The sequence below is a fragment of the Siphateles boraxobius genome, unplaced genomic scaffold, assembly GCF_051911475.1.
Source record: "Siphateles boraxobius isolate OS27281-9 unplaced genomic scaffold, OSU_SipBor_1 16, whole genome shotgun sequence".
In the NCBI taxonomy this organism is placed as follows: domain Eukaryota; kingdom Metazoa; phylum Chordata; class Actinopteri; order Cypriniformes; family Leuciscidae; genus Siphateles; species Siphateles boraxobius.
Window position 1 is genome coordinate 10,336,959 of NW_027508766.1, and position 13,502 is coordinate 10,350,460.

Below are 13,502 nucleotides of genomic sequence, written 5' to 3' on the forward strand. Positions count from 1 at the left end.
CATTAACACTCGCACCACCGGCCTCGCGCCGTTCTCTCACGTCCCCACAATGATCCTAGCTCCGATGCGGGACAACAGGTCATCAAACTGGGCGCGGGACAGGCGGAAGTAGCGCTGAAAGCGGCCGTCATCCAGGTACAGCTCCTGGAGCAAATGGTGAAACTCGCCAAACTGGGAACGACTCCGGAGGGTCTGGTGGACCCAAGTACGGCGACGACGACCCCTACACCGCTGTTCTGCTCTCCAGAGCAAATACAAAGCGGTGACTCTTGATGAATGCTCGATCAACATCAGCCATCTTGCAAACAGACAACCGCCTAGCACGCCCCTCCCACAAGAGGCGAATTTTTGCTCTGGACGCGTGAATGGTTTCAAAATGATCAAGCGTCCAACTAGTCGCAATAGATACGAATTTGACGCTCTAAACGCGTTTGGTGTGAACACAGCATTAGAGTGTATTGATGAATTTAAGGCAATCAAACCTGACATGCAGGCCCATTATACTGTTCTCAGTTCTCTATACTGTATACAGTTCTCTTAACTGACTGTGCTTACGTAAATACTCGCCAACACCGGCATTTTACATTAGTTTGTGTGTATTTGACTGTTTAAGCACAATAAGTAGAGAAAAATAACTCAATTTGATACTATATGGCTTTATGTGCGCCGCACACTTTGGATGTGAGCACAAAATCTGCTGGAATGAGTAAAATTATGTACAAAACGCGCAATCCCATGCTGAGATTCAAACCCTGTAACACAAACAATATTCATCCAATATTCATCCTGTCGAAGAGATGAGAGAGCGAGAAAGCAAAGCTGGTATCGTGTATCTATTCTGCGTAAAATGAGTAGTAGAAGCATTTCTGATATTTCAGGATCAGTATGTATCGAAACATCTATATTTTTAACACTACATTTGCACTTAGTTTATTATTTCAGATGCCTTTTGAAAGATTACAATTGAAAAATGTATATATTATATATACAATTCAACCCGCCAAAGTGGCTAGTAGGACTGACTGCATTACACGGCTCTGCTGAAATTCATTCAATTCCCCGCGTGTGTTCATGTGAATCCCTGTATAAATGTATATATGACACGCATATCAAGTACAGATTTACCCCTTTGTCAAAGGCCAGTTTCGTGGCAACCCATTTTCCCTGATTTTCTTAATTCAGTTATTCAGTGAAATGGAAATTTGTTGGTTGACCATAGCAACCATTGTGTAATTAAAATTGTTCTTTGTTGCTTATGTTCATGCTTAAAGAAATGCCTCTCTCCACATTCACAAATTTTCAAAGACAAAGAGGGGATTTTTTTTTTGGTATTACAACTTTCAGTCTTCATTCTTTGATGGAATTATGGTATAATTATGGATTATGCCACACAGCCCATCATTTGAATGAGTATGTTAATGAAAATGCATGGATCAGTAATCATGACTTGCCATGGCGAGATTAAAATAGATTGATGGTAAAAATAATTATAAAATGAAACGCTGAAGAGTGTGAAGTAAGTGTAAGCGTAGTCTTAGATGGGTGTGTTTGTTTGTGTGTGTGTGTGTGTGTGATACATGCAGAGAGCCTAACACCTCCCCCACACACACTATATGCTATTTTATAGCGTGCCTCACCATATACTGTACACAGCTGATGTCTTTGAATTCTTCCCCCCCTTGTTCATTAGAAAGACTCAATGCAGCATGCTTCTTTTCCCTCATTGGCATTTCTGATAGAAGTGTAAAGCTGACATTTGCAGTCTTTGACATCAGAAAAATGTGTTTATAAAACTGGAAGTTTTGTCCTCATTCTTTAGCTGGAGATCAGAGCCCAGTGTGAATTTGGAAGGGTTACTTGGAAAGAAAGAGAGAATTTGCTCTAGATTACTGACAGCTTAAACACAGTGCAAGGGACATCAGTGACATTGGGTTTTTAATGATTTTTCTCTGTGGTTTCAAAAGAAGCTGAGGTGTGAGTTATTATGTTGTGTTAAATGTTTTTGAGGAGAGAGAATGAGATATTTGCCCTGACACTGTTTAATTAAAGCAGCACTATATAGTTTTCCAACCTTCATAATATATTTCCAAGACCCTTGAGATGGTACATCGACTTACAATAGGTTGAATGACACGTCTGCCATAGCCTGACAGTGTCTGTATCGCTTTTACTGGCACTATGTAACTTCGGGTTTCGGGTAGGAACCCGAGCACAAAAAGAACTACAAAATTCGACCTCTTTGCGGTAGGGGTGCGCCGATCCGATACTCAGTATCGGTATTGCTCCGATACTAGCAATATTTGCCGGATCGGGTATCGCCAGACGAGACCATCCAAATCCGATCCGATATTGTAGCCTACGAATGTTATTGTTATACAACACAAAAGGCACAAAAAAATTATAAAGCTCTATAATGTTTCCGTGTACTATATTCCAAGTTTTCTGAAGCCATTACATATAGTTTAATGTGAGGTACAGATTTAAATCGTTAAATTAATCTTCACCTAAGTGCTTCCCTCCGCTGCGGCGGTCAGTCATTCCCAGCACTCAAACAGCGTGTCGCGCTCGGGTAAAACAGTCAACACGATGAAACTCTCTCCAAGATGAGTCAATGTTCCTATTATTATACTGAAGATCTGTAGATAAAGGTCTATGGTTTGCATAAAAGGACTTTAACGTGCTGGAGTTTCACATGTTACTTTCTACCCGGTGTCTGTTAGATCACAACACAACTGATCAGTGATCACAACACTGGAGTAGAGAGCGATATAATTGCTCTTCACGCGCACATTAACTGAAATTTAAAACTCTTAAAAGGCTCAAACTAATGAAAGGAACTCAGCTTTTTGGAAATGTTAATAATCAATAATATCTTGTTATTATTAATTATAAATATTTGGGTCAGTTAATTGGATTAACTTGATGTGGCTGAATTAATATTACAATCAATTAATCAGTTCTTCCAATGAACTCTTTTGATTATTAATTTATTCTAAGAAAAGGGTATCTTCCCTGGCCACAGAAGAATAATTATTTCTTCGCCTGTACAGTACTTTGAGCCAGTAGCAAAAACCGTGATCGTAAAGTGACTTGTATGGCAAACAAAACAGAACCAAATACATATTATGTACAAGTTTTATTAACTAAATATAGATATTTATATGAATATAAATAAACTAAACAATATACACACATGAATACATAAATAGGTTAGTGATAGGATGAAATTGGAAACCGGAAGAGGGTCTATGAGAAGAACCATCAGAATTTCATTTTCACATTTCATTGAATTGAATACTTGCATTTGTAATGGGAACAATTCTTGAAGTTGTTGAAAATTGAAGTCGTTGATGGTTCCGGAAGTGTCAAGTGGAAGTTGGTTGAGCGTTCTCCTTCTCCAGGAACGCATGGCTGGTTTGGTCAAGGCCTGGGACTCTGTTGAGGCCACGCCGAGCACCCAGGAGAAGTGAGGAAGTCGGAAGGATGGGTGATTGGAGTCGTTGTTGGTTGGAGTCTTTGTTCCAAAACTCTTGAGATTGTCCTTGGTTCTTTGTGAGAGAGTCATCTCTCTCCTGCCTGTGCCCATATCTGGTTGGAATCGAGGCCTGCTGGGCCCTGGGGCCCCGTGGAGGGGGAGGGGGTTCCCCAGAATCACCAGAACAGTGTTGCGGCTGGATGAAAGAACTAAGAGAGGGAGGTCACATGTGGACTGTCTCTAATAAGGCCTGGAAAAGATCCTCCCCTAAGGGTTGAACTCGACCAATCAGAAAGGTGACATGTCTGAGAGGGAAAGTGGCTCTTAGTTGATTTACGGCTCTTTGTCCCTAGCATGATTATACCTTCATTAATGCTCAGATAGCTATAACACATCCACACTGCATTCTAGAAGAAGGTGATGTACATCAAAGTGTGAGTCATTAAATGAGGATTAATTTGGTAGGAGGCATGATACAGGTGAGGTTACATTGATCGTTAGTTGGTTGTATACCAGGATACATACCATAATATATACCTAATAGTACACGAGACAGTAAACCATTTACACTGTTTCTTTCACAGTTTTATGCATGTTCATTTATAGATCAGTTAGTCTATGATCAATGCAGAAAAGTCTGTTTTAAAGAGGGTTTCTGTTTCATAGTCTCTCTCTTGAGTATGTGGCCACATTCCTCGGAGGTCGTAAAATCTCCTTATCATGCCCTGTAACATGACACTGTATCTGCCCTTGTCTTTGTTCATTTGGGCTGTGTGAGGAGTTTCATAAACCTTTGTATATAATGAATAATTAGTATGTGTCTGATTGGTCCATACCCTACACTAATGAATAAATAAAGAAATATATGTATATCTTACTTTTGTGTTTTGAACTTTTCAATGCGAAGCGCTGCACGCCGTGACTCCTTGTTGCTTCGAGCGCATCATTCTGCGCACGGGATGCGCATAAGCGTTTCGTGCCGCTCTGAATTGGAGCCTTTCATATTACAATATTTTTGCGGAATGGCAGTTTATTGATAGCCTTAGTTGTTCTGTCCAATCTATCATATGTTGCTGCTTCATTAAAAAGTTGCGCTTAAAATTTAAAAATAAATGTCTTTTAATTATATAGTATATATTTTGTCTGTATTGTTTTACAAAGTAAGGAAAATAATGTTTAAGTCAAGCTTTGATGCCTTTAACAAAAGAATAATCACAGTCTCTTCCCCACAGTGAGGCATACAGAGACAGTTTTTTAGGTAATTTGGCACTGTTTTTTTAATTATTATTTTAGTATTGGATCGGATCGGTATCGGCCAATACTGAGTCCCAGGTATCGGAATCGGTATCGGAGGCAAAAAAGGTGGATCGTGCCACCCCTACTTTGCGGTATACGTCACTTCCCCCACCACCCCCAACTTCCTCAAATTCTGACGTGAGAGCCCAACTAGCGTTTGATTGTATGTTGTCGTCATGGCCGAACCAACAACTACAAGGAAGAAGGCAAAGGTTTTGTCAGAGGGACTAAAAAAAGAAAAAGAGAGAGTGACAAATTAAAAGCCAGGACGAGGATCAATATTGGTCCAGCGTTCGCTCGCTGGCGTGAGCTAAAGGAGGAGGAGGGGTGCCAGACCGATGCTGACCTGGCCGTCATGCTTTTAGACTAGTAAGTTAAATATATTGCTTGCATACTATCTCTATTTTTTCGCATTTGTTGTCTGCCTGCCCATGTTACGGAATCTATCTGCTCCTCCATTTATCTTCATGATAGTCATGTTTATTTATTTATTTTTCTGGTGAAAGTGTCTTGCCTCAGGCTATAATGCAAATCGATTTTTCAAATTTGCAGATTCATCTATGGTAGATTGATATTATAATACATATGATATGGCTATTACTTACCACATAAACATTGAATTGAATTAGCATATCCATAACGTATTACAGTAGCCAATTTGGCGTTTGAAAAAAAGAAAAAGAAAACCCATGACATTATATTCATATGACATGCTGAAATATATGAAAATGTACCTGGGATGAAGACATTTCACACACAATGCTGGCAGTCTGCCCAAGACGTGAGAACTGGCGAGAACTCAAGACAGTATCGGCTTGTCAACAAATGCACGTGTGACTGATTTTACGACAGTAGTAGAAGACAATACTGTTTCCTAACTGTAGGGGGACCCAGAGAACAAAAACTGCATAGTGCTGCTTTAAAAGAATATCTCATTTTACTAAATGCAAAGAGAAACAGTGCTACTGCAGTAAGATGTGATGGCACGGAGTTTGTCACTGATTATTGAATACAAATAAATGAGGGAAGTCTTGTAAAAATAGAGACTGAGTTTGTAGAGACTGAGTTTGTGAACCTTCTGGAATTATCTTTAGTCATCTAAGCTGATGAAATTGATATAGAAGATTATATTTGTTGCATTTCAATTCCTGACAGATCTTTGCTTACTAAAGCCTGATGCGCTCTTGCCACGATTTGTTTTTGTTGGTGTCTAAAACTATTTGGCATCTTTTTTAGATGTCTTATTTCACTGTTCTAAATGTGATGGATGCTGAGAGCATAACATGGACATTTTGAAGATTTAATGTTAAAAAGGGACCACTGATATTTGGATGGTAAGATGATGTATAGCAACACAGAACACTTTACAGTCTTTTTTCTGGCCAAACTTATAATTTAGCAGTCTCACATTAACTCATGCCACAACACTTCAGCTAGATTAAGCTGAAGGCTTTGACTTGTCAAAGCACAACAGTTCTTCTACTTCAGCTTTAAAATCACACTTGAATAGGTTTTTTTGTGGCATGACCTACTTTCTGTAAAGCACAAGCTCATGGATAGACACATTGACATGTTCTTGTAAAATGCATTACTAAAGTCCATAATACATCAGAGATTTAATTTTGCAAAAAACAAACAAACAACAACAACAACAACTGATATTTCTACCACCAAATGTCATTGTTTAAATGAAGTATGTGGTTCTGCTACAAATTATTTAAATACTGTGATTCCTTTCTTTGATATCCTTCCATTTACACCTGTATTCACTGTTCTCTGCACGGTGAATTCATGAACATCAGCCAATTTAAAAGTTGCATACAGAATTTAAGATGTGTTTTTAGCCTCGCGTGCATAGAAATTTACAAACCTAGACAGATCAACAACAGAATGTTCTCCGTTTGGACATTGTCTGTGGATTTCTACAGGCCAGAATAATTAATTTTAGTAATGACATTTACACATGGACTTGTTTTTGATCAGTGCGTGATTCATATGAATGCTGTTTCAATTTACAGTTAGTATTCCAATTTGCAATGACAAATTGGAATTTATTCAATACAAAATACACTGTTTAATGTCTTCAATCACAACCTATTCTTAGTTACTACTACCTCAAATTTAGGCAAAATTAATGCAGGAACGGATATCATTTTAATGAGTTCACCACCTTTTTCTCACCATCACAAAATGCAAAAATTACTTTGAATACGTTTAAAATTGCACATGCTGAATGCTAATCTCTGACTTGCACACTGATTTCTAAATCAGGTTGCAGGCATAATAAGAAAATAAGAATCACTATTAGAATATGAATTTCTGAAGTATCCATGAAATTGCTGTTACAACAGAAAACTAATGCACAATGAGTCGTCCTTGAAACGTCTCCACAAGCGTGTGGAGTTAGGGTGGTCATGCTAGTTAAGTTTTCAAATGTAATTAAACAGATCCTCGAGTTATCTCAGAGGCCAACACATTAATCTGCATACTCCTACATATGCATGAAAACATGCTAAATCCCTGTGTACATAATCAAATGCTTATAAATATCACTTTGCTATAATTCTGAAACTTTAATCCTATTGTTTTTCCATCTCCATTAGATTATACCTAAAGACAATGAGACGAGGTCCACACTGATGTACAAATACATCATCCATGAAGATTCTGTGCCCCTTAACAACAATAATGTCATTCAGGAGGACACATATGAATGGGCGCTTAAAAGCTGGTCCCAATGTTCAAGACCTTGTGCTGGAGGTAATGTTCCATTAGTATGATCTTTCAGCTTTTTTAGGTTACTCACATATATTTCCTGGCGCTACTCTGCCTCTTTCGACAGCCATTTTCACATTTGGTAATATGCACTTTGTTTTTTGTATCTTATTTTTTTTTTTTTTTTGGTAAGCATTAGAGACACAAATCCTATGGTTGTTTTGTTGTCAGCAACATTGGATATGTTAAACTATTATCAAACATAAGCGTAACCTAATAATTTAAAAAGTAGCTAGTTTTAATCACATCAAATGTCTGATATATGAGATCACCCTTAAAATGTTTGGCCTGTCTCACATCAGAAGTCTTGACCTTCTCGACTGTATCCAATAATTAAAATCAGTGTCATACAACATCATAATTTTGACATTACCTATGAATTTAAATATAATTCATTAAAAATAATATTAATAATTTGTTTATTCATTTTTAATTAACTAATAATTGTGATACCCAATAAACAGCATCATGGTTAAGTCTATTGAGGTGGATAAGAGATTTTGTTCTGCCAGGCCAGATTTTTCAAAAGTTATTGAAGACTGGTTCACTTCACTTCATGTTTCTTTCCGTTCTTTCATTTTATTCAATCATCAGGATTCCAATACACCAAATATGGGTGTCGTAAGAAAGGTGACAGCAAAATGGTGCACAGAGGCTACTGTGACGTCAACAAGAAACCCAAACCTATTCGCAGAATGTGTAACTTACAAGACTGCACTCAACCACAGTAAGTTCAATTTCGATTTTTTTTTAACCCTACTCACAATTACTGTAGTCCCTTTACCTCAACTGAAAGCTAGAATGGCGTTTCATGGTACATTATGTGATTTTCATGGCATTTAACTCAATCTAAACTACACTAAATAATGTATAAGCACTCATGCTTCACCAGCTCGGAGAGGTCAGAGATGGGTTTTGATTGCGTTATATCATAGGGATGTCTTGCTTCATTTATTTCTCTTGTCAGAGGCTTTGAAGAAATCGCAGAGTGGGATTGTCCATGCATGTTTCAAATCTGGGAATTGACTGCCTCAGCCTGTAGTTTTTACAGAATTTTTAGCTTTGGCTAATTTTCAACTCATAGATAAAGATATTTCATTCCTGTTCCATAGAAAACCACAAATAAATCTGCAGCAGCTTTTTGTTTGTTTTTATCGAGCGTGTCCATGACCTGCTTTTATGATTAACATAAGGAATGTGGATATAAGAATTATTAAGACCCTTCAGTATTGAATCAACCTACACATGCCACTGAGTGTACATCATATCGGCACAAAAAACAACAACATATTTTTCATTTAAATACGTAGTGTAGGGTCTACATCCAGCATGTTTATCTTAGAATTAGAAGAAATTTCTGAGCATCACAATTCCACTTTTCTCTTCACCTATTTGCTTTGGGATTTTTGAGAATTTTTTTTGAAGTTTGAATTGTTCTTGAAAAACCTGGGAAATCTCTCGAGTTGTTTTCTCAAGCAGTCATTCTGCTTTTATCAGCCATAGTACTTGATTGAAATACCAGTCATGAGAATATATAAGTGTCCATTAGAAAGGAGCAATGGCAGCAGATGCTCTTTGTGCTATGCAGTTTCTGCTGTTCATAACCTTGAAAGTCTTTTCACAACAGACCCAGCTGTGTAATATTAATTTCACTTCATGAAAATATGACTTAATAGTCCGTAAATTAAAATTATATTTTTACCTCAGTCTTGCAATTGAATTACGCTCTAAAACATGTTAAATTTGAACATGTTAAAATGTTAAAACATTTTATTTCAGCTTTATGGGTTGATTTATGCTAGTTTGTTTTTAGAGGAATACTACTGTAGTTTATTTAGTTTTTTACCTATACGTAGGTAATATTTCCAGATTAACTTCAATCTTGTAAAATGTTGTAAAATACACTACACGACCCATGTGTTGTGTTTACATGATACGTCCTTTATTTTGGATGAATACAGTTCTAAAAACAGCATATTTTACCGTTTTTATTCATGTGTACCTAGATTTTAAGTTAGAAGTTTGTGAAACAACCAATGTTGACTGACACGTTTAGCTGACTGGCATCTCAAATAGCATAGTAAAGACATTATAGATTAAATAAAATGTATACAGACCTTTATTTCACTGAAGAAACACAACTGTGGTATCTACTGAAAAGGTCAGAGCCTGTGACTGAATTCTGAAATTAATACCGATATCAGCGCCTTTTGTTTTGGCCTTCAAATTAAATATTTACATTCATCATGGTATTGTTTATAGGGAAGATAAGATATTTGATTGCCTTACATGATAATAGTTTACAATGAAAATTACCCCATGATTTACTCACCCTCAAGCCATTTTATGGGCATATGACTTTCTTCTTTCAGACGAATACAATTGGTGTTATATTAATAAACACCCTGACGCTTCCGAGCTTTATAATGGCAGTGAATTGCACCCATCAGTTTGAAGCTCAAAAAAGTGCATCCATCCATCGTAAAAGAACTCTGTCACGGTTCTGTTAGTTTGGACTTTTTGTAATTCATCACCCTCTGCCTGAGTTAGTCGTTTGTTGTCTTGGTTACCTATTATGTTCAGCTTGTGCACTAATTATCTCCCTCATTATCACAATACTTAAGTTCTGTTCTGTTTGTGTTTCATTGTTCGGTCTATTCTGAATTTACGTGTGGTTGCTCAGTTTGTGCCTTGTTCTTTGCAAAAAAGGCCTTCTGAAGCAAAGTGATGAGTTTTATAAAGTTAAAACTTTATAAATTAAAATAACTAGCTTCCGGACAAACGAACATACGGATTCGACTTAAGTCTAATGCACAACTTATGCGAGTAATGCAACGGAATTCTGATATTTACGCTATGCCATGACGCACAACACTACTTCCGATGTCATAAGTTGCGCTTTGGGCATAAGTAGACTGCGTATGGCTGTTTGGCCGAAAGCTACAATTGTACTTTGTAATGTGTTAAATTTGAACACATATTTAATAGCACTTTTACGATGGATGGATGCACTTTTTTGAGCTTCAAACTAATGGTTGCAATGCACTGCCATTATAAAGCTCGGAAGCGTCAGGGTGTTTTTAATTTAATCCGATTCTATTCTTTTGAAAAAATAAAGTCATATACACATAAAATGGCTTGAGGGTGAGTAAATCATGGGATAATTTTAATTTTAAAGTGAACTACTCCTTTAACAAGACAGCAACCCATAACTCAACAAAGCGTGATGTCCGCTTCACATTCTTTGTTGAGATTAAGCCAGCCACTAACCCACTACCCAACATCTGAAAAAATAATGACCCAACAGGCTCAACCCAGTGTTTGGGTAGAACAAAACAAAACATGTTTTTTAAAGTTTACAGATGTCTTACTGTTTGTTTGATTTATATATACATTTATATTTTCCCATCCATCCCAGTCATTTGATCAATGGTTTCATGTGCACAACATATTAATGGCTTTGACTTATATGACTTAATTTACTTTCTTTCTTTCCTTGTTTTACTGTATGACTGAAAAATGCATAGGCCAAACATTTTATAAAAAGAGACTGGGACAGTTAGTTTGCTGGTTTTGATGACACAAAATGGTGAATGCTTGACTCAGGAATAGTATATTAATTAGGTTATGCATAAATTATTTAATATGAATTTTTTAATTGTTTTAATAAATACTGAAATTGATCCAACTTTATATCACTCAGTATTACATATACAAAAAAAGGAAAACTGCTCAATAATTGGAGATCCTCCCTCTGATGTATGTACAGAATGTCGCTGACATGAGCTATTTTCTGAAGTTTTTTTTAAATCACTCAAAATCCACTTGTTTTAAGAGTGACGGAATAAAGTGGATGCAGCCACCTGCTAACAGATACCAGAGCATCATAAATCTCTTGCAGTGTAAGACTTGACAAGATACTCTAAATGAAAGAGCATATTGTGATATTGGGTCTCATTTAATAATTGCATGGAGTATTCATATTTATACACATAGGAGAACTCTCACAAAACAATTTTGCCTAACAAGTAGGTGCGTATGCACATACATTTGTTTTTAAACTTGTTCTAACATTAATTAATTTGGAGTATTCTAAATGAGCGACCGCATGCCCGAGTTAAGTCACATAAAACCCCTTTCGTATAAGAGCTTTCCACACACCCTTTCCTTTCGTCACTCTCTGTAAACATGACACTCACTAAAGACCAGATCCTCAAGCAAGTGTGCCATCCTCAAAAAAATAAAAATAATAATAATTAAATAACAAAAGTTGAAATGTTAATGTGTGAATATTAAACTACTGGAGCTGCTGCAGAATCATTTCATTTTCCACAAGATGATCTGTTGCTGGAGATTCAGCGGCTGTGACACCTTCCTATTTTGATTCTGATATTTCCTCTGTGTACCCATCAGTCTCCAGGGCTCCTCCTCCCTTCACATCTGCGGAGGATGAGATTGTGCCTACAGTTCTTCCTGCATTTCCTTGTTTCCCCATTCCCTTTGCGTTCGCTTGCCCTAATTTAGTTGTTTCCTCATTTTCATCTTCCTCATTCTTTAAGCTGTTTCTGCAGGTGGTGGTCATTTCAGTTTCCTCTGCTTCCTTTGCCGCCCTACTACTTTTTTTGGCGTAAAATGTGTGAAAGGCAACTAAGAATACCCACGTCAAATACATTAAGATTGTTTTTATGTTTTTGAAAGAACTTATGCTCACCAAGGCTGTATTTATTTGATCAGAAATACAGTAAAAACAGTAATATTGTGAAATATTATTACAATTTAAAATAACTCTGTTCTGTTTTAATATCATTTAAAATGTAAATTATTTCTACGATGGCAAAGCTACTACTCCAGGCTTCAATCTCACATGATCCTTCAGAAATCATTGTAAAATGCTGCTTTTGTTCTTAATTATAATACATTATTATTAATGCTCAATTATTAATAATGGTTTTTTGTTGTAAATGTTGAAAACCTTTTTTAGCTGTCTAATATTTTTGTGGAAACTATGATGCATTGTTGTATGTCTCACATCTTTTAGCTTCTAATTGCATCCTTTAAAGAATTGACTTCCTCACAGATATTTAACTTAAAAAAAAGTATTAACCTGCTTGTAACTGACCACACTGACTTTCCTGATCATGTCATGTGGCTGTTTATTGTGTTTAGCCTGTCATTGTAATCAATCATGATGCTGGTAACATAATTAAAATCACATGATGGTCACTAAAAGCACTTTGGGAAATGCACATTACAATGGCAAGAGTTAGCTACAGTTGAAGAGGTGCATTTTACATTAAGCCATGCATTCAAAAGAATTAATGTAACATAAAGGTATGGGTTTTTAATCTTTCAGCACAACTACTGTATCTCACAGATGTCGGTGTATGTTCAAGGCGTATTACAGAAGAGCAGTGGAAAAGGCATTATTTAATTATACCAGTTTATTCAGGTCAATGATGTCTCTGCTCATACACCATGTGGATGAGTTATAAAGTCACAAATGAGGCACAAATGACCCTCTGTAGTGCTTTCTGTTACACAGGCTGGTTCAACCGCAGAACATGCTCCTTACTTGCACAAGTGTGTTGCAGGTCAAAAGGAAAAGTTTGACATCATTTACAACCTCATGTCATTCCAAACCTGTATGACTTTCTTCTGTGAAAGAAGATATTTTTAAGTATGTTCAAACCAAACAGCTTTGGCGACCATTGACTTCCATTATGTGGACAAAAACACAACAACAGACATTTCTGAAAGTATCTGAAATTTAGATCAACATGAGGGTGAGTAAAGGATGACAGGATTGTCATTTTTGGGTAAACTCTCCCTTTAAATACCAGGACATAGTTATTCAAAGTAACCAGTCTTTAATACATAGTCAGGGTTGACCATGTGTCATTTTACATATGTTCTGTCCTGGATATATTTTCAATGACTGTAATAACTGTGCGTTCAC

The 13,502-nt window shown here is 36.7% G+C and overlaps 1 protein-coding gene and 1 long non-coding RNA gene across 6 annotated transcripts in view; one reads left to right on the forward strand and one right to left on the reverse strand.

Moving 5' to 3' along the window:
• The window catches only part of adamts3 (ADAM metallopeptidase with thrombospondin type 1 motif, 3), a 178,006-nt gene that overhangs the window by 153,163 nt on the left and 11,341 nt on the right, over positions 1-13,502 (forward strand). For all 5 annotated transcript variants that reach the window (XM_077231555.1, XM_077231554.1, XM_077231557.1 and 2 more), the window contains 2 exons: positions 7,375-7,531; positions 8,141-8,273. In XM_077231555.1, the coding sequence (XP_077087670.1) occupies positions 7,375-7,531; positions 8,141-8,273 (290 nt within the window). The remainder of the gene's footprint in view (positions 1-7,374; positions 7,532-8,140; positions 8,274-13,502) is intronic.
• Positions 1-13,502, reverse strand: part of LOC143739237 (uncharacterized) — a 109,808-nt gene that overhangs the window by 76,619 nt on the left and 19,687 nt on the right. The gene's annotated exons all lie outside the window — the stretch shown is intronic.